Below are 27,483 nucleotides of genomic sequence, written 5' to 3' on the forward strand. Positions count from 1 at the left end.
TGATGAAGAATCTGGTTTTTATGTGATATGGCCACAAATAAAAAGTTCGGTTGATGTGTTCAAACATATCTGAGTGGTGACAGTCAATTCTTTTATAATGATTATTTCCTTGCTACGGAAATAGCGGACGCGCATTTCTAGCATTCTCTAGGCAAGAGGTGTTCCTTTTGTTTACATCCTCATCCCGTCATAAAATCAAAACGCTGATTTTGTTTTCTCAAGAGAAAACTATTATTTTATTTTTTACAAAAAATAATATTTTACAAAAAATATTATTTTATCAATAGTTAAAATAAAGCGATGAATATATTCAATACACTGTCCCTCGAAAGACCTTTTTTTCTCAAGTGTTGCATTCATATCAGAACGTGCTTTACGTCATCCTTCTAGAAATAGACCAAAAAAAGACAAATTGTTTCCCGTTTATTTCTTCTTGAAGGAGTTTATTTTGGCATTGGCGATAAGCGCTAGAGTTTTGTAAGCGACGACTAGCTACTTTGAACCACAGGAATCTTGGTATCACAGAGCGCTTTCTGCATGTCGTAAGAAAATCCAAGTCGAGTTTTGCTTTTCCTAGCTTGAGTTCAAGTCGTTGGAATTTTCTAAATGCTTCGAGTGCTCCATTATTATAGCGATGATTTAAAATAGTAGCGAGAGACTTGCCGAGCGGAAATCGAATTCGTGTGATAAAAATTAATGCCCAACATAAAGTTCTGATTAGAGTCATAGAAATAGACCAAAAAAAGACAAATTGTTTCCCGTTTATTTCTTCTTGAAGGAGTTTATTTTGGCATTGGCGATGAGCGCTAGAGTTTTGTAAGCAACGACTAGCTACTTTGAACCACAGGAATCTTGGTATCACAGAGCGCTTTCTGCATGTCGTAAGAAAATCCAAGTCGAGTTTTGCTTTTCCCAGCTTGAGTTCAAGTCGTTGGAATTTTCTAAATTAATGCCCAACGACTTGAACTCAAGCTGGTAAAAGCAAACCTCGACTTGGATTTTCTTACGACATGCATAAAGCGCTCTGTGATACCAAGATTCCTGTGGTTCAAAGTAGCTAGTCGTCGCTTACAAAACTCTAGCGCTTATCGCCAATGCTAAAAAATTTCAATTGTATTGTTTGCTATTCAACCACGCACTGCCTCTTACGAAGACAAGTTCAAAGCCGAAGAAAGTTGAATTCGTTGAAAAAAATTGTGATTTAAACATTACTGAGTCCTATACAACGACGTTCTGTTTGTTGATTTAAAGGTAATTTATAATTTAAAGTAGACGACAACTTTCTTTATAGAAAACATGTTTCGGCATACTTTATACCATTACGCTCTCAAGAAATTATAATTTATCATTGCTTTGAAATTAGTCCTTTTAAGTATGAAAGTTGTGCAAGTTGACATGTTGAATTTTGACATATATATTTTAATTGTAAACGAAGAATGAAACTTTTCGTTGAATTTGTTAACGTAAAACGACGACAGACATGATTATAGTATTGCATAGGAAAAACTAGTACGTGTAGTACATTATTTTCTTTTAATATCTGCATAAATAATAGTTTTTATTTCGGCTGGACAGGTCGTGAAGGATTTGCTTGATAACCAGGATTAAAATAGATGGTCAATAATAATTTAATGTAGAATTAGGACAGGATTTAAGGTCAGATTGATTTGTGGCATCAGATTAGATTTTAGGATTTAATCAATACTTTTTTAAATACCTTACTTGTATTAAAATTCGCGCAGCGCTGAGTGCGCGAATTTTAGTACTGCGCGAAATATAATCCGCGCGAAAAGCTTTGCAGTGTTATATGAGACATTCATTGTTGGTTATGCAAATCAGTTGTTTTATTAACGCATATACATATTGACATATGTTTTAGTTGTCCTGGTAACATTAAAATCAAAATGTCTTCATTTTCATCCTGTACAATTTCAGTCGGGATATTCTCAGGTTCTACGTAGTATTCCGTCACGAATGCCTGCATTTTGCTGTATATCCTAAAACTTGCATTGTTCTGCATGACTGTTAGGGTAATAGGAATCTCAAGCCTCCTTGTGGTAATGGGGATCGACGAAATTTGATGTCACACACACATGCTTCTATATTGCCCCCATATTCAAAAAAGAACTTGCAAAATCGGGATAGTGAACTCACGCTTTATTTTGAAGCCATTTTTGAGGCCACCCAATCGCTTTTTTGATGAATATTGAGGTATTTCTTAATAATGAAAGCTCAATATAAATGCGTTAATTATTAATAGTTCTTTTGAACAAACCAAAAAGAACGAGCACATAAAACTACTTGCGCGAATTTAAAGCTGCGCGAATAATTGTCAACAAAGTGCGCGAAATTAAATCGCGCGAATTTAAAGCTGAGCGAAAATGAGTACGACTCGAATTTTAATACAAGTAAGGTAACTGTCCCTTAACAAGGCAAATTGTTTCAAGGCGTGAAAACCATCAACTATATCAAAGAATAGCTTTCTTAAAGGATAAGAACTCAAATTCCGTTTGTCAAGCATAATAAAAATTCTAATTCTAGTCGGTCGGTGAATTTTCACGAAAACATTTCTATCATGTTTTAAGTACGTGCATAGGCGGCCCACAACTACGGTTTTATTATTGATGAATAAAGAATTTGTCTCACATTCATCGATCGATCTCGCGCGTCAATCTCGCGCGACGTTCGTGTGACGTTCAGTCTTATCGCTTTATTAATTACGAGATCGATCGATCGATGCGAGACAAATTCTTTATTCATTAATAATAAAACCGTAGTTGTGGGCCGCCTATGATCTTCGTCTCAACATCCGCAAGACAATAGGCAGAAATTTTTTCATACCACTAATCAAATAGACGGTCAAAAAACTGTGATAACTTTACACGTCCTACGCTAACTTTCGGACTGCGATTGTGCTTGACAATGCCCCAGTCTCAGATTTCTCAGACGTCAAGAAAAAAGGGAAAAAAACAAGATTATGATTTCCATGCAGAACATTTTGTAATACGTTCTCACCCTACGAAAAAACTAACGATATTCTTCGTCATGCAACAAATATAAAATGGTACAAAAAAATAAATATTCTCATTTTTTATATCAGATGGAGCAACCCCCTCATTACACCAATGAAAAAGAGAACCCAGCCCCCTATCTCCCTCAACAACAGGAACCTCTTCTGGGTGAACACACTGAAAAATACCCACCTCAAGGTTATCCCCCTCAAGGCTACCCCCCTCAAGGTTATCCCCCTCAAGGTTATCCCCCTCAAGGCTATCCAGCACAAGGTTACCCTCCTCAAGGTTATCCACCTCAAGGTTATCCACTTCAGCAACTAGCAGGGATGACGCAAGAACAGCAGAATAAAACAGTTCTCGTGCAAGTAAGTAGAAACAAGAATCATGAAAACTGACTTATTAACTTACTTCACCGACGAAGAGCAATCCATTCTGAGAATTTTCAATTTGATATTTCTAGAAACAACCTCAGCTTGTAGCAGTAACAATAATGAATCCAATTGTCAATGATCACATGGGACTGTCCATTTTTGCATGTCTTTGTTGTTGCTGGCCAATTGGTATTTTTGCCATCATAAAGTCATCTGAGGTACATGTTTCTCTACAAACATAATATTTACATTCAATAAGCAATACGATTGAAACGCTAAGCTCAAAGGTGAGGGTTCATTTACGAAATCGTACAAAATGTTACTTTTGACATTTGCTTTATAAAGTCTAATGAATTAGAACATGAAATGTGTGTTTTCACTGCACGAGAAACTTTATTTTCATAAAGTGAAAAGTTCTTCCTCTAATATATTACTTTTGAGCTGAATCGATGACGTAACAATGGCGTTCTATGGAAGTTAAAGTTTTCACGTTGTAGGATGCACACATTTAAAAAGAAATTCACGGAGTAATATGAATTCGAACAAATGATTTTCTTATGTGAAGTCAATCCTCATTATGGTTATTGTAAACAATGCAACTTTACATATAACTCACTTTAATGTACTCTAAAAGATAGTTTTCCTTTTTCGCCTTTAGTCAAAAAATCATTACCATGCTGGTAACTATGATGAAGCCAAGAGGTCAGCAAAAACCGCAAGAAATCTGGCTATCATAGCTATAATCTGTGGAATAATACTTGCTCTTCTCATGATAATTCTAAGAGTCGCAACTTTTCAAAGAATGAAGTAGTTAATGATTTATATACACAATTGTCAACTTGGATGATCATAAGAACGTTTTTATTATGTTCAGAAGTACTTTGTGCAATAACTTTAGGGTAAAAAAACTATTTAATCATTGACGTATCTAGGTTAATAATTAAATGAAGATATGATCTTCGCACTTTGCTGGACAATTTAAGCAATCGTCTCAGGAACCTGAAAAAATCAGGTGACTCAACGGGATTCGAACCCATGACCTCTGCGGTGCCGGTGCAGTGCTCTGACCAACTGAGCTATGAAGTCACACAGTGGTGAGCAGGTCAATATTGTTGGGCTCATGTTTTCTCGTGAAAGGAATGTCGTATGAATGTTTTACGCAGTGCGGTGTTTGAAATTAAATGAAGATATGAAGTTCCTGAGACGATTGCTTAAATTGTCCAACAAAGTGCGAAGATCATATCTTCATTTAATTTCAAACACCCCACTGCGTAAAACATTCATTCGTAGCTAGGGTAGGTCAAAATACATTTATAAAAGCTCATTTTAAATACAAAAGACTTTTTAAAGGCCCGTTCACACAATCCGATTTGTCTGATCCAAAAAAAACCGGATCGTGTGAACATGTTTAAAGTGAGCACCCGACAGTCGGATCCTTCAATCACAAAAATCGGATGGAAATAGAACTTGCTCTATTTTCATCAGACAACATCAAAAGAAGTCGACTAGGCTAAAGCTTTTTACTCTTTATACTTCCCAAATTTGAGCTAACGCGAGAAATTGGATTTCAAAAAGACTTGAAAACAAGTATAAAAATACGCAAATATATCGATAAAAGTACTGGATAACACAAATAGCTGCTTTCAAGACAATAAATATCTGAACGAATATAAATGCCAACAAAACCATGGGAGCGTCTGAACAAGCAACCAAAAGTTGGAACCGAAACGGTCGGATCCGAAATAGTTAATACTAAAATACTCACAATAGTATTCGCTCGAAAGTATTTTAAAATGAAAATATATTTTCAGTAATGCATTCTGACCGCCACTGGATCCGCTACAGGATGCCTGAGTTCATGTTAAAAAATGACTCTGTTGTAAATGGTGTCACGTGTTGACTTGTCAAGGAAAACCTTACACATTCCCTAGTACTTTCAAAACGAGAAAGCACGTTTTTTGCACGTGATATTCACATGGAAGATCAGTTACTCGAGGAATTTGGTATTCCTAATAAGGATATCAATATTTGGTTGAAAAAACGTCATGTCTAAGATTTCACACGACTACACGGAGAGACAATAAACAAAATTTGCCTCTCTCATTAAACGAACCAAAAGTCATCGACAAATCGTGGCAAGAATTTGGTGCATTTTTAAAACAAGGTAAGCGTAAAACCTCGTAAAACTTTTACGATAGAACAAGAAAATGTGCAATGGGAACGAGCAAACGTTTGACATGCAAAGGGGGAAATGAATTTTAAACGATTAGAAGTGGTTTAAGACAATGATTAAAGTAACAAGTTTGACATGCAAAGGGGGAAATGAATTTTAAACGATTAGAAGTGGTTTAAGACAATGATTAAAGTAACACGTTTGACATGCAAAGGGGGAAATGTATTTTAAACGATTAGAAGTGGTTTAAGACAATGATTAAAGTAACAAGTTTGACATGCAAAGGGGGAAATGAATTTTAAACGATTAGAAGTGGTTTAAGACAATGATTAAAGTAACAAGTTTGACATGCAAAGGGGGAAATAAATTTTAAACGATTAGAAGTGGTTTAAGACAATGATTATAGTAACAAGTTTGACATGCAAAGGGGAAATAAATTTTAAACGATTAGAAGTGGTTTAAGACAATGATTATAGTAACAAGTTTGACATGCAAAGGGGAAATAAATTTTAAACGATTAGAAGTGGTTTAAGACAATGATTATAGTAACAAGTTTGACATGCAAAGGGGGAAATAAATTTTAAACGATTAGAAGTGGTTTAAGACAATGATTATAGTAACAAGTTTGACATGCAAAGGGGAAAATAAATTTTAAACGATTAGAAGTGGTTTAAGACAATGATTATAGTAACAAGTTTGACATGCAAAGGGGGAAATGTATTTTAAACGATTAGAAGTGGTTTAAGACAATGATTATAGTAACAAGTTTGACATGCAAAGGGGGAAATGTATTTTAAACGATTAGAAGTGGTTTAAGACAATGATTAAAGTAACAAGTTTGACATGCAAAGGGGAAATAAATTTTAAACGATTAGAAGTGGTTTAAGACAATGATTATAGTAACACGTTTGACATGCAAAGGGGGAAATGTATTTTAAACGATTAGAAGTGGTTTAAGACAATGATTAAAGTAAAAAAATAATATAATTCTTCATTGGTTAAAATGATGAATAGGAGCTAAAGTCGTTATTGTTGGTATTTTATGATGGTATTGGTATGATTGCACTTTATATTTGTTTGGTTTAATTACTGTATTTTCCAAGATTGTTTATTGACGGTTTTCTTGGAATGCATAAGCAAACACATTGTGCGTATCAACCATGTCATTTTTAAACATAGTTAAACAAACATATTTTTTAATATCGGTATGCCGTCATCAAAATACGCGATTATCCATTCTGTAACATTTTCTAACCAACTAAGCATGCGCTGTACACCAACTATGGAATCATTAACGCTATTTTTCATATACTAAGATTATAATAAAGAAAAGAAAATTTCTACATTTTTTTACAAAAGATGGAGCAGCCCCCTCCCTACAATTATGGAAGAGAGATACCACCCCCATACGCCCCACAACAACCGGCACCTCAAGGTTACCCCCCTCAACGTTACCCACCTCAAGGTTACCCTCCTCAAGGTTACCCACCCCAAGGTTACCCACCTCAAGGTTATTCATATCAAGGTTACCAACCTCAAGGTTACCCCCAACAAACACCAACAGGGATGATGCAACAACAGCAGAATAACAATACAATAGTTGTTGTGCAAGTAAGTAAAAAGAAGAATTATGAAAAAACTGACTCATTAACCTCATAAAACCTTACATTTGTAACATTCCTCGCTGATAAAGAACAACATGTTGTGTGAATTTTCAATGTGATATTTTTAGAACCAACCTCAGCCTGTAGCAGTAACAGCAATGATTCCAGTAGTCAATGATCACATGGGACTGTCCATTTTTGCACTGTTATGCTGTTGCCCAATTGGTATTTGTGCCATCAGCAAGTCACGTGAGGTATAGATACCTGTTTGTATACAAACACAATATATATATATATATAACGAATAAGCAATATGTTACAACAGTAAGCTCACATAAAGGGCTATTTTTAAATGTTAGTTTTTAGTTTTGACAATATTACACGACGTATCACATGAATTAAACCATAAAAACATTGGCACTCTATGCAAGAGAATCAGACCTCGTTCTCGTTTACTATAAAGAATGCCTTTTACCAATAACTATTTCACTCTTGCAATAACAATCTCGTGGCTCCCCCCAAAAAATTTCCTGTTTTTGAAGTTAAAATTATCTACGAAGAAAAAACTCTTCCTAAGACCAGCTTAAATTGGACTTTTACTTATAAAAATATTCGTGTGATTGTTCATTTAATTTTTCGTGAAGTTCAAATTTTCACATTGCTTCAATAAATGCACACATACGAAAAGAATTTAATGAAAAATAAAATACGAGTCAATGTTCTTAGCTAAGCGTTGGAGACCCTCCATATGATACACGTAGACCATTGGTCGTAATCTATGTAATCACTAATCCGGTTTTCATATGCAAAACATGGGTCGTAATCTATGTTATCACTAATCCGGTTTTGATATGTAAACCATGGGTCGTGATCTATGTAACCACTAATCCGGTTTTATATGTAAGCCATGGGTGGTGATCTGTGTAATCACTAATCCGGCTTTGACATCAATTTTGTCCAAGTGTGATTCAGTGTATCATAACGAGGAAACAGATTCAGTAAAATTATCTTTCCATCACAACTGTATGCATCGAATAAAAACAAACACGTTTTGCAGCTACAACATGTTATGATATCAAGCTTCGTTATCTACTTTAGGCGAGACATTATTACGTTGCTGGTGACAACGCACGTGCCATGGCGTCAGCACAAACCGCAAGAAACCTGGCTTTGATTGCTATGGTCTGTGGAATATCTGGTTTGATAATATTGATAATTTTGATTACTATTTAATAAATGAACTAAATGCATCATGTCTTCTTTGAAGATCTAACCTTTCACGGAAGTTTTATGTAACTCATTATTTATTACAATTTACATTAAAATGAACTTAGGCAAAGGGAACAGACACAATCCATGCGATTATCGTATGAAAATGCTTGACTTACACTTGGCGAGAAAACCACGACCTTTGTTAGGAAATCTTCAGCCATTGATCTGAAAAATATAAAATGTAAATAATAAAGGTATCTTTTGAGCAACTCAGCTGAAAAACATAAAATAAACAAACATTTCATGAAGCTGATCAAATTGACAGCTATAGTACACATGAAAAAAATTTCACACACCCCCCTCCCTATTTTTTTGCTAAATAGCTAAATTAGGGCGTTCGAAATTGACAGGAAGTTGAAACCTTCCTCGTGGACAGTGCTTTCACTTTCAAAATTTTTCCTACGATAAAGGAATTACGTAGAAAATTCGTTCACAAGCTGCATGAATTATGGGAAATTCTATGAAAATTTCGTTGATAGGAGCATCAAGTCATAAACGTTACAAACTGAATGAATAGACGGTACAAACTGAGTATGTCTAACTGTGCACGTGAATAGAAAGCAATCACTTTGTATCACGAAGTACCCTTCAAGTGAGGTTTGTTACACTAGTTTGTTAATTGCTACATAAGGATTGAGAAAATGAAAATTAATCAAAGAATTTTGTATTCCTAATAAGGAATATAAGATACAAACGAACATGTGAATGAGAAAAGGTCGCGTATCACATTTCACACAAGACACAACTTGCACTTGACGACTACCAAGAAAGACAATAAAGAGAGAAACAAGTTGCGTTTCTCATAAAACGAAACAAAAGTCATCTACACATCGTGGTCATAAGTAAGTGCATTTTTAAAAACAAGGTAAGCGTCAACCCTACGTAAACTTTTCATTATATATATATATATAACAACGAAACGTGCGAAGGAAATGAGCAAGCACTTCTCGCAGGCGGAAATTAATTTTATACGATTTTAAATCGTTATAGAAAAGTTTAAACTAAGTTTAAATTTGAACAATCGTCAATATTTTGGTCTTCATTTGCGGAATGATTATAACACGAGTTACTTGTCGTTATTGTTGGTATTATATGATGGTATTGGTATGATTGCTCTTGAAATTTGTTATGCATATAATGGCTGTATTTTCTACGACTGTTTATGTGTGGTATTCCTAGCATAAATTACAACGGTTTTGTGGAAATCATCCTTATTCTTTCAAGCACAACTAAAGAGCAAACGCATTTTTTAGTGTTGGTAGGCCGTTAGTCGCAGACTCAAAAGGAAATTACATAATTCGTAATACTTCCTTACCTGTAACACAAGCGGCATAATGTTCATCTTTGTAATAAGGAAACTTCCGACATTTTTTTTAGATAAGATGGACCAGCCCCCTCCTTACAATAACGAAAACGAGAACCCTGCCCCATATCCCCCCCAACAACAGGCACCTCAAAATAAAGACGTTCACCCATCTCAAGGTTACCCCCCTCAAGGTTACCCACCTCAACATCACCAACCACAAGGTTACCCACCTCAAGGACACCCACCTCAAGGTTACCCACCTCAAGGTCACCCACCTCAAGGTTACCCTCCTCAAGGTTATTCATATCAAGGTTACCAACCTCAAGGTTACCCCCCACCACCACCAACAGGGATGATGCAACAACAGCAGAGTAACAATACAACAGTTGTTGTGGCAGTAAGTAAAAAGTAAAAAGAAGAATCATGAAAAAACTGAGTCATTAACCTCATAAAACCATACATTTATAACATTCCTCGCTGATAAAGAACAACAAGTTATAAGAAAGTTCAATGTGATATTTTTAGAACCAACCTCAGCCTGCAGCAGTAACAACAATGATTCCAGTTGTCAATGATCACATGGGACTGTCCATTTTTGCATGTCTTTGTTGTTGTTGTCCAATTGGTATTTTTGCCATCGCAAAGTCATCTGAGGTACTTTTTTCTATACAAACATAATATTTACATGCAATAAGCAATATGTTGCAATATTAAGCTCAAATAAAGTCAGGGTTTCGTTTACAAAATGTGACTAAAACGTTACTTTTGACTTTTGATAATGTTCTATGATATATCTTGAATCAATGTTGAATCTTTTCACCGAAATTATCTTACTTCGGCAATAATACCCACATTCCTTTTGTTCAGGGGGGAAAAGTTCTACTTTTTGATGTCAGATTCATTAACAGACAAATAGCTCTAAAAGACAAGCTTAAGTTCGACCTTCAATAATGAAAATATTCGCGTGATTTTTCGTTAAACTTCAAAGTTCAAACTTTTATGTTGCCAGGATGCTCACATTTCCAAAAATTTCTTGACTAGAACGTTCTTAGTTCGGCGTAGAGGATTGTCAATACGGTGTATGTAATCAAGGGTAGTGGTCTAGGTCATTGATGTAATCTAATGTAATCAGGCTTTCATTTCAAGTTTTTCCGTGTATGATTCAGTGCATTAGCTATAAACTCCATTATGAAACAAATTCAATAAAAATGTATTTCCGTCAAATAACAACACTCACTTAAGCTAACTTCATTCTCTACTTTAGGCAAGAAATCTTTATATTGCTGGGGACTATGCAAATGCCATGGCGTCAGCACAGACCGCAAGAAACCTGGCTTTGATTGCTTTAGTCTGTGGAATATGTATTTATCCACTGATCATCATTTTAAGACTCGTCGTGTTTGCACCTACCTATAACTAAAATAAATATATGAACCATTTATTCTACCTTATTATTGAAATATTATTGAAATTACAAAGTAAAGTAATTTTGAATAAATTTGTGCATGAAAAAATTCTACATTACAAAATCCAGTAAAATTGTAGTTCATGATTGTAATCATTAAGCCCCTCCGTCGTACAGTAAAAATGTACCAAAATACCCCTCGTGAACACCTGATTATCCCTTACAACGACAAAGGTAAAAACGGTACAAACTGAATGAATAAACGGTACAAACTGAATATGTCTAACTGTGCACGTGAATAGAAAGCAATCACTTTGTATCACGAAGTACCCTTCAAATGAGGTTTGTTACACTAGTTTGTTAATTGCTACATAGGGATTGAGAAAATGAAAATTAACCAAGAATTTTGTATTCCTAATAAGGAATATAAACGAACATGCGAAAGAAAAAAGGTCGCGTATCACATTTCACACAAGACACAATTTGCACTTGACGACTACCAAGAAAGACAATAAAGAGAGAAACAAGTTGCGTTTCTCATAAAACGAAACAAAAATCATCTACGCATCGTGGTCATAAGTAAGTGCATTTTTAGAAACAAGGTAAGCGTCAACCCTACGTAAACGTTTCATATATATATATATATATATATATAACAACGAAATGAGCAAACACTTCTCGCAGGCGGAAATTAATTTTATACGATTTTAAATCGTTATAGAAAAGTTTAAACTAAGTTTAAATTTTAACAATCGTTAATATTTTGGTCTTCATTTGCCGAATGATTATAACACGAGATACTTGTCGTTATTGTTGGTATTTTATGATGGTATTGGTATGATTGCTCTTTAAATTTGTTATGTATAAAATGGCTATATTTTATACGACTGTTTATGTGTGGTATTCCTAGCATAAATTACAACGGTTTTGTGGAAATCATCCTTATCCTTTCAAGCACAACTAAAGAGCAAACATATTTTTTAGTGTTGGTAGGCCGTTAGTCGCAGACTCAAAAGGAAATTACATAATTCGTAATACTTCCTTACCTGTAACACAAGCGGCATAATGTTCATCTTTGTAATAAGGAAAATTCCGACATTTTTTTAGATAAGATGGACCAGCCCCCTCCTTACAATAACGAAAACGAGAACCCAGCTCCATATCCCCCCCAACAACAGGCACCTCAAAATAAAGAAGTTCACCCATCTCAAGGTTACCCACCTCAACATCACCAACCACAAGGTTACCCACCTCAAGGTCACCCACCTCAAGGTTACCCACCTCAAGGTTACCTTCCTCAAGGTTACCCTCCTCAAGGTTACCCTCTTCAAGGTTACCCCCCACCACCACTAACAGGGATGATGCAACAACAGCAGAGTAACAATACAACAGTTGTTGTGGCAGTAAGTAAAAAGAATCATGAAAAAACTGAGTCATTAACCTCATAAAACCTTACATTTATAACATTTCTCGTTGATAAAGAACAACATGTTATAAGAAAGTTCAATGTGATATTTTTAGAACCAACCTCAGCCTGCAGCAGTAACAACAATGATTCCAGTAGTCAATGATCACATGGGACTGTCCATTTTTGCATGTCTTTGTTGTTGTTGTCCAATTGGTATTTTTGCCATCGCAAAGTCATCTGAGGTACTTGTTTCTATACAAACATAATATTTACATGCAATAAGCAATATGTTGCAATATTAAGCTCAAATAAAGTCAGGGTTTCGTTTACAAAATGTGACTAAAACGTTACTTTTGACTTTTGATAATGTTCTATCATATATCTTGAATCAATGTTGAATCTTTTCACCGAAATTATCTTACTTCGGCAATAATACCCACATTCCTTTTGTTCGGGGGGAAAAAGTTCTACTTTTTGATGTCAGATTCATCAACAGACAAATTGCTCTAAAAGACAAGCTTAAGTTCGACCTTTAATAATGAAAATATTCGCGTGATTTTTCGTTAAACTTCAAAGTTCAAACTTTTATGTTGCCAGGATGCTCACATTTCCAAAAATTTCTTGACTAGAACGTTCTTAGTTCGACGTAGAGGATTTTCAATACGGTGTATGTAATCAAGGGTAGTGGTCTAGGTCATTGATGTAATCTAATGTAATCAGGCTTTCATTTCAAGTTTTTCCGTGTATGATTCAGTGCATTAGCTATAAACTCCATTATGAAACAAATTCAATAAAAATGTATTTCCGTCAAATAAAAACACTCACTTAAGCTAACTTCATTCTTTACTTTAGGCAAGAAATCTTTATATTGCTGGGGACTATGCAAATGCCATGGCGTCAGCAAGAACCGCAAGAAACCTGGCTTTGATTGCTTTGGTCTGTGGAATATGTATTTATCCAGTGATCATCATTTTATGGCTTACCACCACGGTATAGGTCGCACCAACCTATAACTAAAATAAATATATGAACCATTTATTCTACCTTATTATTGAAATATTATTGAAATTAAAAAGTAAAGTAATTTTGAATAAATTTGTGCATGAAAAAAATTCTACATTACAAAATCCAGTAAAATTGTAGTTTATGATTGTAATCACTAAGCCCCTCTGTCGTACAGTAAAAATGTACCAAAATACCTCTCGTGAACACCTGATTATCCCTTACAACGACAAAGGTAAAAACGGTACAAACTGAATGAATAAACGGTACAAACTGAATGAATAGACGGTACAAACTGAATATGTCTAACTGTGCACGTGAATAGAAAGCAATCACTTTGTATCACGAAGTACCCTTCAAGTGAGGTTTGTTAAACTAGTTTGTTAATTGCTACATAGGGATTGAGAAAATGAAAATTAATCAAAGAATTTTGTATTCCTAATAAGGAATATAAGATATAAACGAACATGCGAATGAGAAAAGGTCGCGTATCACATTTCACACAAGACACAACTTGCACTTGACGACTACCAAGAAAGACAATAAAGAGAGAAACAAGTTGCGTTTCTCATAAAACGAACCAAAAGTCATCTACACATCGTGGTCATAAGTAAGTGCATTTTAAAAACAAGGTAAGCGTCAACCCTACGTATACTTTTCATTATATATATATATATAACAACGAAATGAGCAAACACTTCTCGCAGGCGGCAATTAATTTTATACGATTTTAAATCGTTATAGGAAAGTTAAAACTAAGTTTAAATTTGAACAATCGTCAATATTTTGGTCTTCATTTGCCGAATGATTATAACACGAGATACTTGTCGTTATTGTTGGTATTTTATGATGGTATCAGTATGATTGCTCTTTAAATTTGTTATGTATATAATGGCTGTATTTCGTACGACTGTTTATGTGTAGTATTCCTTGCAGAAATTACAACGGTTTTGTGGAAATCATCCTTATCCTTTCAAGCACAACTAAAGAGCAAACATATTTTTTAGTGTTGGTAGGCCGTTAGTCGCAGACTCAAAAGGAAATTACATAATTCGTAATACTTTCTTACCTGTAACACAAGCGGCATAATGTTCATCTTTGTAATAAGGAAAATTCCGACATTTTTTTAGATAAGATGGACCAGCCCCCTCCTTACAATAACGAAAACGAGAACCCTGCCCCATATCCCCCCCAACAACAGGCACCTCAAGGTTACCAACCTCAACATCACCAACCACAAGGTTACCCACCTCAAGGACACCCACCTCAAGGTTACCCAACTCAAGGTTACCCACCTCAAGGTTACCCACCTCAAGGTTATTCATATCAAGGTTACCAACCTCAAGGTTACCAACCACCACCACCAACAGGGATGATGCAACAACAGCAGAGTAACAATACAACAGTTGTTGTGGCAGTAAGTAAAAAGAAGAATCATGAAAAAACTGAGTCATTAACCTCATAAAACCTTACATTTATAACATTCCTCGTTGATAAAGAACAGCATGTTATAAGAAAGTTCAATGTGATATTTTTAGAACCAACCTCAGCCTGCAGCAGTAACAACAATGATTCCAGTAGTCAATGATCACATGATACTGTCCATTCTGGCATGTGTTTTTTGTTGTTGGCCAATTGGTCTTTGTGCCATCATAAAGTCATCTGAGGTACTTGTTTCTATACAAACATATTATTCACATCCAATAAGCAACATGTTGCAATATTAAGCTCAAATAAAGTCAGGGTTTCGTTTACAAAATGTGACTAAAACGTTACTTTTGACTTTTGATAATGTTCTATGATATATCTTGAATCAATGTTGAATCTTTTCACCGAAATTATCTTACTTCGGCAATAATACCCACTTTCCTTTTGTTCAGGGGGGAAAAGTTCTACTTTTTGATGTTAGATTCATCAACAGACAAATAGCTCTAAAAGACAAGCTTAAGTTCGACCTTCAATAATGAAAATATTCGCGCGATTTTTCGTTAAACTTCAAAGTTCAAACTTTTATGTTGCCAAGATCCTCACATTTCCAAAAATTTATTGACTAGAAGGTTCTTAGTTGGGCGTAGAGGATTTTCAATACTGTGTATGTAATCAAGGGTAGTGGTCTAGGTCACTGATGTAATCTAATGTAATCAGGCTTTCATTTCAAGTTTTTCCGTGTATGATTCAGTGCTTAAATGTAGATATGATCTTCGCACTTTGCTGGACAATTTAAGCAATTGTCTCATGAACCTGAAAAATTCAGGTGACTCAACGGGATTCGAACCCATGACCTCTGCGGTGCCGGTGCAGTGCTCTGACCAACTGAGCTATGAAGTCACACAGTGGTGACAGTGGGCTCATCCAGCAAAGTGCGAAGATCATATCTACATTTAATTTCAAACACCGCACTGCATAAAACATTCATATGATTCAGTGCATTAGCTATAAACTCCATTATGAAACAAATTCAATAAAAATGTATTTCCGTCAAATAAAAACTCACTTAAGCTAACTTCATTATCTACTTTAGGCAAGAAATCTTTATATTGCTGGGGACTATGCAAATGCCATGGTATCAGCAAGAACCGCAAGAAACCTGGCTTTGATTGCTTTGGTCTGTGGAATATGTATTTATCCACTGATCATCATTTTAAGACTCGTCGTGTTTGCACCTACCTATAACTAAAATAAATATATGAACCATTTATTCTACCTTATTATTGAAGTATTATTGAAATTACAAAGTAAAGTAATTTTGAATAAATTTGTGCATGAAAAAAATTCTACATTACAAAATCTAGTAAAATTGTAGTTTATGATTGTAATCACTAAGCCCCTCCGTCGTACAGTAAAAATGTACCAAAATACCCCTCGTGAACACCTGATTATCCCTTACAACGATAAAGCTCCACCTCACAACAGCCACCGATCAAAGCAACAAAAATTTCCGCTTATAACATAATCACTCAACTACCCTTCACAAAATTGTTGCTCTCTCCGTCTGTTGATTAATATATACATACATTATATGAGCCTGTCTATAGTGGTCAGTGTTCTTTTAGCTTTTTTAATATTTACTTTATGTGGATAGTATTATATAAGCGTAGTATCTATACAATACTTTACAGATTTCCATACATCCTTTAGAGATTTTGAAGTGGCTGTCATTTTACTTGGTTAATTTGTATAACAAAAAATTAACGCTTTCTTGAACACTGAAGGAAGTACGAATCACTTAAAAGGCTCGAATTTCTGCAAAGGAAGTCTTTGTAAAGAGTCAAATATAATAATGATAATTACAATAACACGTGACATGAACAATATAAAAGTTTCTCAGTGGCAATACATGAATATTTCAATGTGCTCACAGAAAGGAACATCCAACATTTTGTTGTGGAAACGCCACATCACACTTATTACACGACAGTATTGAGGCATTCATTTGTGTCTTTCATAGAAGAAAACTATAAAGTTATAGGATATCTCGGGGATAAACCAGCAAATATTAAAACAAGGTAAGTTTATCTAACAATTTCAAAATATTACAACGAAAGTCGAGGATTTCTTTATGAGCAAACACGGACATGAATTTTAAACAATTAGAAATTATTTTAGAGAGCAGTTTAACTATATCTCAAAATGAGCAATAATCAACGTTGGTTTTCAGTATTTAAAATGATCATAACAGACGAGGTGCTTCAGATTATTGTAGATATTTTGTTGTGGTATTTTTCATGACTGCTCTCCCGGTGTGTTGAAAATAATTACAGTATTTTCTAGATTTGTTCATTTGTAATTCTTATGACTTTCATCAACAAATATTTTGGACACATGAACTGATTCTGTAATCCGTAAAGCAAAAATCCAATCTCATATATACTAGTCTGTTTAGCGAAAACTTTTACATCGCAACGTTTTCCCTTTGCTTTATTTTCATTACAAAAAACACTTCCAAATGTTATTGCTTTAAAATTCTGTGCGTGGGAACGGAAGAGCTCAGAGGGCGGCCTTCAAGTGACGTGTAACTAGTCTGAAAGTCAGATGATTTATAAATACAACTCAGAAAGAGTACTTGAAGCAGGAAATTGGAGCCTAATTTATCCTCCTTATTTAAAATACACCACTTTTTAGATAGAGTAATGTAATTTTTATATACACTTTGTGTATTTTGTAATTTTTAGAGCCGGTAGGTCGTTATTCGCTTACGCAATAGGAAAACAATTAATTGTATAAATAATAGTATGGTTTCGAGTGTAATTTGGGCAAAACATGCACCAGTGAGTTTTTCAAAGACTATCAAAATTGCACGAGTCCGAAGGAGGAGTATATTACTTTTCACATTACCATAGCTTCCGCGCACACCGCTAGAACAAGGTACCTACTTTTAGAATTGTTGTTGTTTTCATCCAGAAACATCTTGCAACAAACAGTGATATGTTAACTTGTTCGCCAAAGAAAGTCTACTTAAAAACGTACGCCAGCCTTTTTAACAAAAAATTGCACTGTATTTCCTTTTTTTTGCGATGTGTTTCCTATTTTGTGCACTGGTATTTACGATAAATTTCACTGCTCTAAACCAATCAGAACTGAGAAAATTTTTCAAGTGTATTATTAATGTCGTAATAGGTGGCTTTCTTGTTACGTCACAGCAGTCATGTTGGTTGAATTCAACAAAAGATCTTTTCTCGTTTACAATTAAAATTTCAACCAAGATGGCAAAAATCTCTTTGTCCTTCAAGTCATTGGGGAGCGGTTTCAAACCACCTGTACTAACACATAACAGACCGAGCAAGCGCTGTACGTTTGCAAAGCAGAAAATGTTATTCTTCATTATACTACGAATATAGTAAAATTAAATGAACATTGTGATAATTTTTCTAGAAGATGGAGCAACCACCTCGTTACCTCAATGAGAAAAGTAATCCCACTCCACACCCAGTACAACAACAATCCGCACAAAATCAGGATTATCCACCTCCAGACTACACACCTCAAGGTTACACACTTCCAGACTACACACCTCAAGGTTACACACTTCCAGATAACACACCTCAAGGTTACACACTTCCAGACTACACACCTCAAGGTTACACACTTCCAGACTACACACCTCAAGGTTACACACTTCCAGACTACACACCTCAAGATTACACACTTCCAGACTACACACCTCAAGGTTACACACAAAAAAATTACTCTCTTCAAACAGTTGCGGAAGTAAGTAGAAACAAGAATCATAAAAGCTGAATCATTTAGCCAATAAAACCTTCAGCATCATGTGAAATTTCAATGTGATATTTGCAGAACCAACCTCAACCTGCAGCAGAGACGAATCCTGTTATCAATGATCACATGACACTGTCTATTGTTTCATTTCTGTGTTGTTGTTGGCCAATTGGTATTTTTGCCATCATCAAGTCACGTGAGGTACTTGTTTCTATACAAACACAATAATTTAAACCAATAAGCAATATGTTGTAGAAAGAAAATTTAAATAAGCTCTACTTTCATTTACAAAATAGTACAAATTGGAACATGTATCTTGTCTCACGACAATATTTACGTGATTTTACGTTTGATTTCTTTCCCTATTGAAATGTTTTCAAATCCGTTCGCGTGAATGTTTTTCGTAAAAGAAAAAGACTCTGGTTATGGTGATTGTAATCAAATTTCAATTTGCGCCTATTGACCATCAAATTCATAAGCACGCATGCGCAATGTTACGTTTTGCTACGATACGTTACGATACGTGGCTAGTGGAAAACAGGCTTTAATAATTGACGACATAAACACAATACAAAAAGTAATTTAGGAAAAGTGTGTGTGTCCATGAAATGCACCAATTAAAAACAACCCGTGAAAATCAGAACCACAACTCAAGTTGAACATGTTATGAAATGTAGCTTCATTCAAATGTATTTTGTTTAGGCAAGAAATCGCTCCGTTGCTGGTGACTATGAAGGCGCAATAGCGTCAGCATACATTGCAAAAAACCTGGCCGTGATTGCTATTGTTTGTTCAATAGTTTGTTTTCCACTTCTCATACTATTTTTATCTAAGTAAACATGTAAATATACCACTGCTACTTTTGCGATCACATATAAGTTTTATTTATTTCTTATTACTAGTTGCTTTACGATTAAAGATGTGTTTGAGGGAGAATTTTTTTACAAAGTTACTATACACATAGATGGACATCAGAATTACGTTTAAATAATGGCAGTTGAACTATTTTATGTAGAAATATAGACATTACAACCACCTGGTACCCCTCACCATCACTTGGTTACCCATCACAACCACCTGGTACCCCTCACCATCACTTCGTTACCCATCACAACCACCTGGTCATCCCTAACCACCAAAGCAAGAGCAACCTGTACACCCTATTGGTTATATAACCCCTCCCAGAAATGAATGTCACAAAATACAACCATAATCATACGCTCAACATTGATATACATAAAGGTTAGATAAACCAAATGACAAAAATCTTACTGAAAAATAACCACTATTCACAATTTAGACTTGATAGAAATGAATATGTTAAATCTTTCAAACACAAAACACATTTAACGACCGCCCAGCTTTCATAGAATATTTCTTTGATAAAAGAATATGCAGAACTAACAATCCAAATTGGCTTCCATAGCGTGCCTAAAATATATGATTGAAAATTTACTAAGTGCATAGCACCAAATTCAGAGCTCGCTCCGTCACAAATTAATACAGAATTAATCTGAGCATGCGTAGTCAACTCGACCAACTGTCCAAGTTCATGGTTATGGCAACGACCAACTGTATGTACTAGTACCGATTTTGAAGTAAATAGCATGCTTAGTACCAATTGAGAGAAATCTATTGCTCATGCGCTTAAGCAAGCACAGTCCACTCGACTAATTGTTCATAGTTATGGCAACGACTAACTATATGTACTTGCACTACACTTGGGGCAATTACCTCACATAGTTGCAAATTATTAAAGAATTCATTTAGGCATGCACAGTGATGACTTTAGTAATACCACAACTTTCGCAAACCTTTGAATTTAAGTATATATAGATAAAGCCAATACTAGGTATAGTAGATATCAACTAGCAGTGGAAACTGGGTGCGATTAGGTATGCAGTGGCTGAGGGGCCCGGACTTCGGTCGCGACCGCACTCTCCCTGCGTACCCCGAGCAAAGCCTATCGCATGTGATCTCGTGGTCTGATGGGCGGAAGCTTGCTATTGCATCTCCCAAGCATGGAGGGGCTGAAATCTCCTATAGAAACGTTAACATGCGGCGTTCTAGTGACTTACGCTTAAGAGGGTATCTGGAAGCATGGACCGAAAACGGGTTTTTTGCTTTCGAATTGTATCTTTTTTTTAAAAAAAGTGTTCTCATAAAAGAAACTAGAACATCCAAGGATACTGCAAAGGTTCAAACAACTTCTGCATTTTCGACTTACAATTTAAGCCAACTCTAATCATGTTTATACGTTTTTTACTTGTTACCTTTTACAATGTAACTTTCTCATAACTCTCTCGTGATGAACAAGAGCCTCCTTATACAATATGACTCTCTCATTATGAACGAAAGCATTCATTGGGCTTTATGGGAAAAGAGATTATCTACTTTGTTGCAATAGTTTCTACAAAGATAACATTTAATAAGCCAAGCAAATTGTATCGTCTAAATTGAACCTCGCTTTGAACCATTATGATATAAAATTTTCATTCATTTTGTTCCTTTAACTTAAGTCGTAGTAGAAGTAAGTTAAGCATTGTGATGGTTCATTTGTGCATTGATTTGTTTGTGGTCAGCCAAGATAAAGCTTAGATAAAGTAAATAGTACAAACATTATTCAAAATTGACCATCTTCATAGAAATGATATGAACATGTAAATATACAATATATCAAAAATCATATCATATCTTCCAGTCAGAGTACATACTCTAATGACCAACTCCGAAATACATTTGGATACTGAAAAAGTCTTTGCATTCTACAGAAAATCGATAGAAAATCTAAAATCTAAAGAATATACAAAACAAGAAATCCAAATCAGCTTCCATATGTAATCATTACAAAGAAACTTTTATTTTAAAACCATTAAAGCAGACACGTTTAAAGCGACCTGTAGACTTCCGCAACTCGCCTACGCATTAACCATATTTCATCCGTAGTATCTCAGGATAATTCTTTAACATCTTTTCCGAGATTTCAGCTCTTAAAACCGACTGATGATTACTAACAGACGGCGATCGGCAAATAAGTAATTGGGGAGCTATATCATATGTTCATGTGTTATAATATGTAATGACAATTGATTTCAATAGAAATCATTAAAGTAGAACATGCATAGATGAATAATAGTGCCCCCCACCCTTTTCATCGTTAGTCTACAAATTCTTTATGTGTGAAACAGGCTTTAGTAGTCAGTAAAAATTATTCAATAACCTCCACGATAAACCGGAAAATTTTAAAAGAAGGTATGTTTACATATCGCTTTCACAATATTACAACGAAATACGAGAGGTTTTTTAGAGCTGTTATGAGCAAACATGAACTTACAATGATAGACAGGAATACGAATATCAAACGTAATAGAAATTGTGTTTTAAATATCCAAACTAAACTTCGAATAGAGTGAATATCATTGTTAATCTTTAATAGTTAAAATGATCATAACTAAAAATACTCAAAGTTATTGTTGGTATTTTATGATGGTTTGATATGATTGTACTTTATATTTGTTTGATATGGATTACTGTATTTTTTACGACTGTTTATTTGTGGTAATCCTAGCATTCATTACAAAGGTTTTGTAGAAATCATTCATGTTCTTTTAAGCATAAAGCTATAGAAAAAAATTTTTTATCGATGCCGGTATGCCCTTATTATCCGACGCAATAAGAGGATAATTATTTATTTCCTTATGCTAATTCGTTACCAATAGAGCATGCGCAGTTCACTGCACAGTTAAAACGGATATAGTACAAAAAAATGATAATTATCGTGTTTTTTATATAAGATGGAGCAACCCCCTTCTTACACCAATGAAAAAGAAAACCCAGCCCCATATTCCCCGCAACAACAGGAACCTCAAAACCAAGGTTATCCACTCCAACATTACCCCCCACAACCAGCAACAGGGATGATACAACAACAGCAGAGTAACAACACAGCATTTGTTCAGCAAGTAAGTAGAAAAAAACCATAAAAAAACTTGTTAATAACTGACGTATAACATAATCTTAGGCACTCTATTTCCAAAACAACATATTTAAACATGCGGCGTTCTAGTGCCTTACGCTTAAGAGGGTATCGGGAAGCATGGACCGAAAACGGGGTTTTTTGCTTTCGAATTTTATCTTTTGTTTACAAAATAATCTAATTTTCATAAAATAAACCAAGCAATGTTTCAATTAAATTCTTCTGACACTGTGCCTTTTCTGACACTTATAATTTAAGACAACCTTAAACATCTAATTTACTGTTTCTCATTAATGAACATGAGACGCTCTAGTGCTCAACTATCTCGGGGTATCGGGAGGCAGGGATCGAAAACGGAATTTTTTGCTTTCAAAATTAGTCTTTTTTTTACAAAAAACTGGATTTTTTGTTTTTAAAATTTGTCTTTTTTCTTTACAAGAATTCTTCTCATAAAAGAAACTAGAACATCCAAGGATACTGCAAAGGTTCAAACAACTTCTGCATTTTCGACTTACAATTTAAACCAACTCTAATCATGTTTATACGTTTTTTACTTGTTACCTTTTACAATGTAACTTTCTCGTAACTCTCTCGTGATGAACAAGAGCCACCATATACAATATGACTCTCTCATTATGAACGAAAGCATTCATTGGGCTTTATGGGAAAAAGAGATTATCTACTTTGTTATAATAGTTTCTACAAAGATAACATTTAATAAGCCAAGCAAATTGTATCGTCTAAATTGAACCTCGCTTTGAACCATTATGATATAAAATTTTCATTCATTTTGGATAGTAAATTTCTTTAAACCTTACAAAATTTTTATGATTCAATCTATAAAGTAACGTATATTTATCAAGAATCGTAGTGCTATATAATTTTTTTTGTTATTGTGATGGTTTGTTTTATTTATTTGATTCTTCATAGTAAGACGCATTTTGCAAAAAATCAAGCCTTTAGTCATTCATACTTTTGTCATGCAAACTAATTTTGAAAATTCAAATGCCACTTCTAAGTTATTTCAGGAACTTTGGCGCACAAATTAAGGAGCATCAAAACTTTATTAAGTTACCCCTCAGCATAACCAGGTTGTGTCATCCCTCACCACTACAGCAAGACCAACCTGGACACCCTTTTGGTTATATGCCTCCCCCTCCACCACCTATAAATATGTCACAAGTAGAAAATTTAACTTAAGTCGTTGTAGAAGTAAGTTAAGCTTTGTGATGGTTCATTTGTGCATTGATTTGTTTGTGGTCAGCCAAGATAAAGCTTAGATAAAGCAAATAGTAAAAACATTATTCAAAATTGATCCTCTGTGACTATTTCATCTTGATAGAAATGATATGAACATGTAAATATACAATATATAAAAAATCATATCATATCTTTCAGTCAGAGAACATACTCTAATGACCAACAAGTTTCGAAATACATTTGGATACTGAAAAAGTCTTTGCATTCTACAGAAAATCGATAGAAAATGGAAAATCTAAAAAATATGCAAAACAAGAAATCCAAATTAGCTTCCAAATGTAATCATAAAAAAGAAACTTCTATTTCAAAACCATCAAAGCAGACACGTTTAAAGCGACCTGTAGACTTCCGCAACTCGCCTACGAATTGACCATATTCTATCAATAGCATCTAAGGATAATTCTTTAAAATCTTTTCCGAGATTTCAGCTCTTAAAACCGACTGATGATTACTAACGGACGGCGACCGGCAAATAGGTAATTGGGGAGCTATATCATATGTTTATGTGTTATAATATGTAATGACAATTGATTTCAATAGAAATCATTAAAGTAGAACATGCATAGATCAATAATAGTGCCCCCCACACTTTTAATCATTAGTCAACAATTTCTTTATATATGAAACAGGCTTTAGTAGTCAGTAAAAGTAATTCACTAATCTCCACGATAAACCGGAAAATTTTAAAAGAAGGTAGGTTTACATATCGCTTTCACAATATTACAACGAAAGACGAGAGGTTTTTTAGAGCTGTTATGAGCAAACATGAACTTACAATGATAGACAGGAATACGAATATCAAACGTAATAGAAATTGTTTTTTAAATATCCAAACTAAACTTCGAATAGAGTGAACATCATTGTTAATCTTTAATAGTTAAAATGATCATAACTTAAAATACTCAAAGTTATTGTTGGTATTTTATGATGGTATTGATATGATTGTTTTTTATATTTGTTTGATATGATTACTGTATTTTTTACGAATGTTTATTTGTGGTAATCCTAGCATTCATTACAAAGGTTTTGTAGAAATCATTCATGTTCTTTTAAGCATAAAGCTATGGAAAAATTTTTTATCGATGCTGGTATGCCGTTAATATCCGACGCAATAAGAGGATAATTATTTATTTCCTTATGCTAATTCGTTACCAACAGAGTATGCGCAGTTCACTGCACAGTAAAACGGATATAGTACAAAAAAATGATAATTATCGTGTTTTTTATATAAGATGGAGCAACCCCCTTCTTACACCAATGAAAAAGAAAACCCAGCCCAATATTCCCCGCAACAACAGGAACCTCAAAACCAAGGTTATCCACTCCAACATTACCCCCCACAAACTTATCCACCTCAAGGTTACCCCCCCCAACCACCAACAGGAATGATACAACAACAGCAGAGTAACAACACAACAGTTGTTGTGCAAGTAAGTAGAAAAAAAATCATAAAAAAACTTGTTAATAACTGACGTATAACAAAATCTTAGGCACTCTCTTTCCAAAACAACATATTTAAGCTTTATCCTTAGGTGTAAATCATTAACCCGATCAACCCTTCCATGTACATAACGTATCTTCACAAATAAATAAGTAAAATGCACGATGAGAAATTTCAATACAATATTTTTAGAACCAACCTCAGACTTCAGCTATAATGGTTCCAGTCGTCAACGATCACTTGGTACTGTCTATTTTTTCCTGTCTGTTTTGTCCTATTTGGCCAATTGGTCTTGTTGCCATCATCAAGTCATTGGAGGTACATGTTTCTAGACAAACATAACATTTACATTCAATAAGCAATATATAGTAACAATATGTTTCAATGCACATTTTACTTTGGAACCCAATCTACAAGATTTCTGAATCCGTCAAAATTCCATAGTTTACGAGTGGGGCAAGCCGCCATCTTGAAAGATGGAAAAATTTATGACATTAACGACTACTATCCGCTTTTCCTGAGTTGATATACATTTGCAAAATTTGATGGTTTAGGTTTGATTTTCAAAATGTTTCATAGGATTGGTTTTTTAAGCTTTCTTTTATTCTTTATTTGGAGTTTTGCTTTTTCCATCTTTTGAAATGGCGTCCTTGTCTCATCTTGACACTGTAGTAAGACATCTAGTGGATTGAGTTCTAAGTCATAGCGAAGAACGGGTTAAACATGACACATGGACAATTTTACAAGACAATCAAATTTACTTGTACTGTTCTGCTTTATTAAAGCGACTGAAAACTCAATCCACGACAAAATAATCGTTTTACTCTCATTTCATCAATGGCGAATGTTTTTTCATCAATCCAGCAAAAAAACCCACTTTCCTTAAAGGCCAAGTTAAGTCAGACTAACAGTTTAAAACATTCGCTCACGAAGATCAAATTTTCACAAAAATAGCAAAACAGAAATGATAAAATCATCGATTTGCACGACTGTCTTCAGTAAACAGAAGTGATCCTACATATGGTGTATGTAATCATGTTTTCATTATCCATTCAGTGTATCAAAAACAACTATTAAACCAACCACTACAAAGACAAAATAAAAAGATCTTTCCACCTATTCTAAATGTAATTATACTTACAAAAATTACAAGTGTAAATGTTATGTTATAAAAACTAGATTCATTATCTCCTTTAGGTAAGAAATCTTTACGTTACCGGTAACTATGCAGGTGCAATTGCATCTGCAGAAACTGCAAGAAAACTGGCTGGTATTTCTATAGGCATTGGAATAGCTCTTTATGTAGTGTTTACAATCCTGGGTATCGTGGTATCTTTTATCTAAACTGAATGTACCATTGTCACCCTTAAGATCTACCATATATGAAACCTTAATGCACCATTGTCACCCTTAGGATCTACCATATATGAAAACTTAATGTACCATTGTCACCCTTATGATCTACCATATATGAAAACTTAATGCACCATTGTCCCCTTATGATCTACCATATATAAAAACTAAATGCACCATTGTCACCATTAGGATCTACCATATATGAAAACTTAATGCACCATTGTCACCCTTGTGATCTACCATATATGAAAACTTAATGCACCATTGTCACCCTTGTGATCTACCATATATGAAAACTTAATGCACCATTGTCACCCTTAAGAATCCTACCAAGTTTTCATGTATTCCTTATTAATAATTACTTCAATACTTATAAATAAACATCAGTTTGTATAATAAAATTGTTTTCTTTTGTTGCAAGCCTTCGTTTCGAGTTCGCAGTATAAGTACAAAGTCACCATTATATAAAGAACGATAAATTTTAACATTATATATCATTGGCAATCGAACATCTTTGAAAAAAATTACGCGATTAATTTAAACACACAGTGTATGTGAAATAGAAAACGTTAATCGGACCATCGCAATAAAAAAATGTTATCCTTCGTCATGCAGGCAACAAAATAAGACAAAATTTATCGTCTGTCATTGTGTTATACGAGATAGAGCAGCCCCCCT

General features: G+C 34.5%; 4 protein-coding genes across 24 annotated transcripts in view; 3 read left to right on the forward strand and 1 right to left on the reverse strand.

Moving 5' to 3' along the window:
• LOC124450245 (annexin A7-like) overlaps positions 1 to 16,258 on the forward strand; it is a 28,055-nt gene extending 11,797 nt beyond the window's left edge. The window contains exons 5-10 of one of the 19 annotated variants that reach the window (XM_047000862.1): positions 3,255 to 3,379; positions 7,291 to 7,416; positions 8,261 to 9,299; positions 12,253 to 12,548; positions 12,667 to 12,795; positions 13,406 to 13,837. In XM_047000862.1, coding sequence (XP_046856818.1) covers positions 3,255 to 3,379; positions 7,291 to 7,416; positions 8,261 to 8,395 — 386 coding nt within the window. In that variant the 3' untranslated portion in view covers positions 8,396 to 9,299; positions 12,253 to 12,548; positions 12,667 to 12,795; positions 13,406 to 13,837. Of the gene's footprint in view, positions 1 to 3,254; positions 3,380 to 3,474; positions 3,604 to 4,043; positions 4,350 to 4,679; positions 5,202 to 7,290; positions 7,417 to 8,260; positions 9,300 to 9,811; positions 10,138 to 10,265; positions 10,395 to 11,004; positions 11,285 to 11,601; positions 11,748 to 12,252; positions 12,549 to 12,666; positions 12,796 to 13,405; positions 13,838 to 13,896; positions 14,166 to 14,685; positions 14,973 to 15,093; positions 15,223 to 16,076 lie in introns of those variants that run through there. The other 18 variants (XM_047000850.1, XM_047000849.1, XM_047000851.1 and 15 more) reach the window with 18 other exon arrangements.
• Positions 1,027 to 27,225, forward strand: LOC124450247 (trafficking regulator of GLUT4 1-like). 3 transcript variants are annotated; one of them, XM_047000872.1, is made up of 5 exons: positions 1,027 to 1,251; positions 22,567 to 22,734; positions 25,241 to 25,438; positions 25,642 to 25,767; positions 26,647 to 27,225. In XM_047000872.1, exons 2-5 carry the CDS (start codon positions 22,567 to 22,569, stop codon positions 26,791 to 26,793), a joined length of 639 nt encoding a protein of 212 aa, XP_046856828.1. In that variant the 5' UTR covers positions 1,027 to 1,251; the 3' UTR covers positions 26,794 to 27,225. The 3 variants fall into 3 exon arrangements, with proteins under 3 accessions (XP_046856828.1, XP_046856827.1, XP_046856826.1); XM_047000871.1 differs by lacking the exon at positions 1,027 to 1,251 and adding an exon at positions 5,280 to 5,549; XM_047000870.1 differs by lacking the exon at positions 1,027 to 1,251 and adding an exon at positions 21,923 to 22,024.
• On the forward strand, positions 16,898 to 19,708 carry LOC124450248 (metacaspase-1-like). The gene is made up of 4 exons (XM_047000874.1): positions 16,898 to 17,061; positions 18,428 to 18,763; positions 18,851 to 18,973; positions 19,475 to 19,708. The coding sequence occupies exons 2-4, from the start codon at positions 18,431 to 18,433 to the stop codon at positions 19,607 to 19,609; spliced, it is 591 nt and encodes a 196-aa protein (XP_046856830.1). The 5' UTR covers positions 16,898 to 17,061; positions 18,428 to 18,430; the 3' UTR covers positions 19,610 to 19,708.
• LOC124452299 (proprotein convertase subtilisin/kexin type 7-like) overlaps positions 25,638 to 27,483 on the reverse strand; it is a gene marked incomplete at its 5' end in the record, with an annotated part of 58,895 nt that continues 57,049 nt past the window's right edge. Inside the window, one exon of the mRNA XM_047002879.1 lies at positions 25,638 to 25,777. The remainder of the gene's footprint in view (positions 25,778 to 27,483) is intronic.

The sequence above is a fragment of the Xenia sp. Carnegie-2017 genome, unplaced genomic scaffold, assembly GCF_021976095.1.
Source record: "Xenia sp. Carnegie-2017 unplaced genomic scaffold, XeniaSp_v1 HiC_scaffold_24, whole genome shotgun sequence".
Lineage (NCBI taxonomy): Eukaryota > Metazoa > Cnidaria > Anthozoa > Malacalcyonacea > Xeniidae > Xenia > Xenia sp. Carnegie-2017.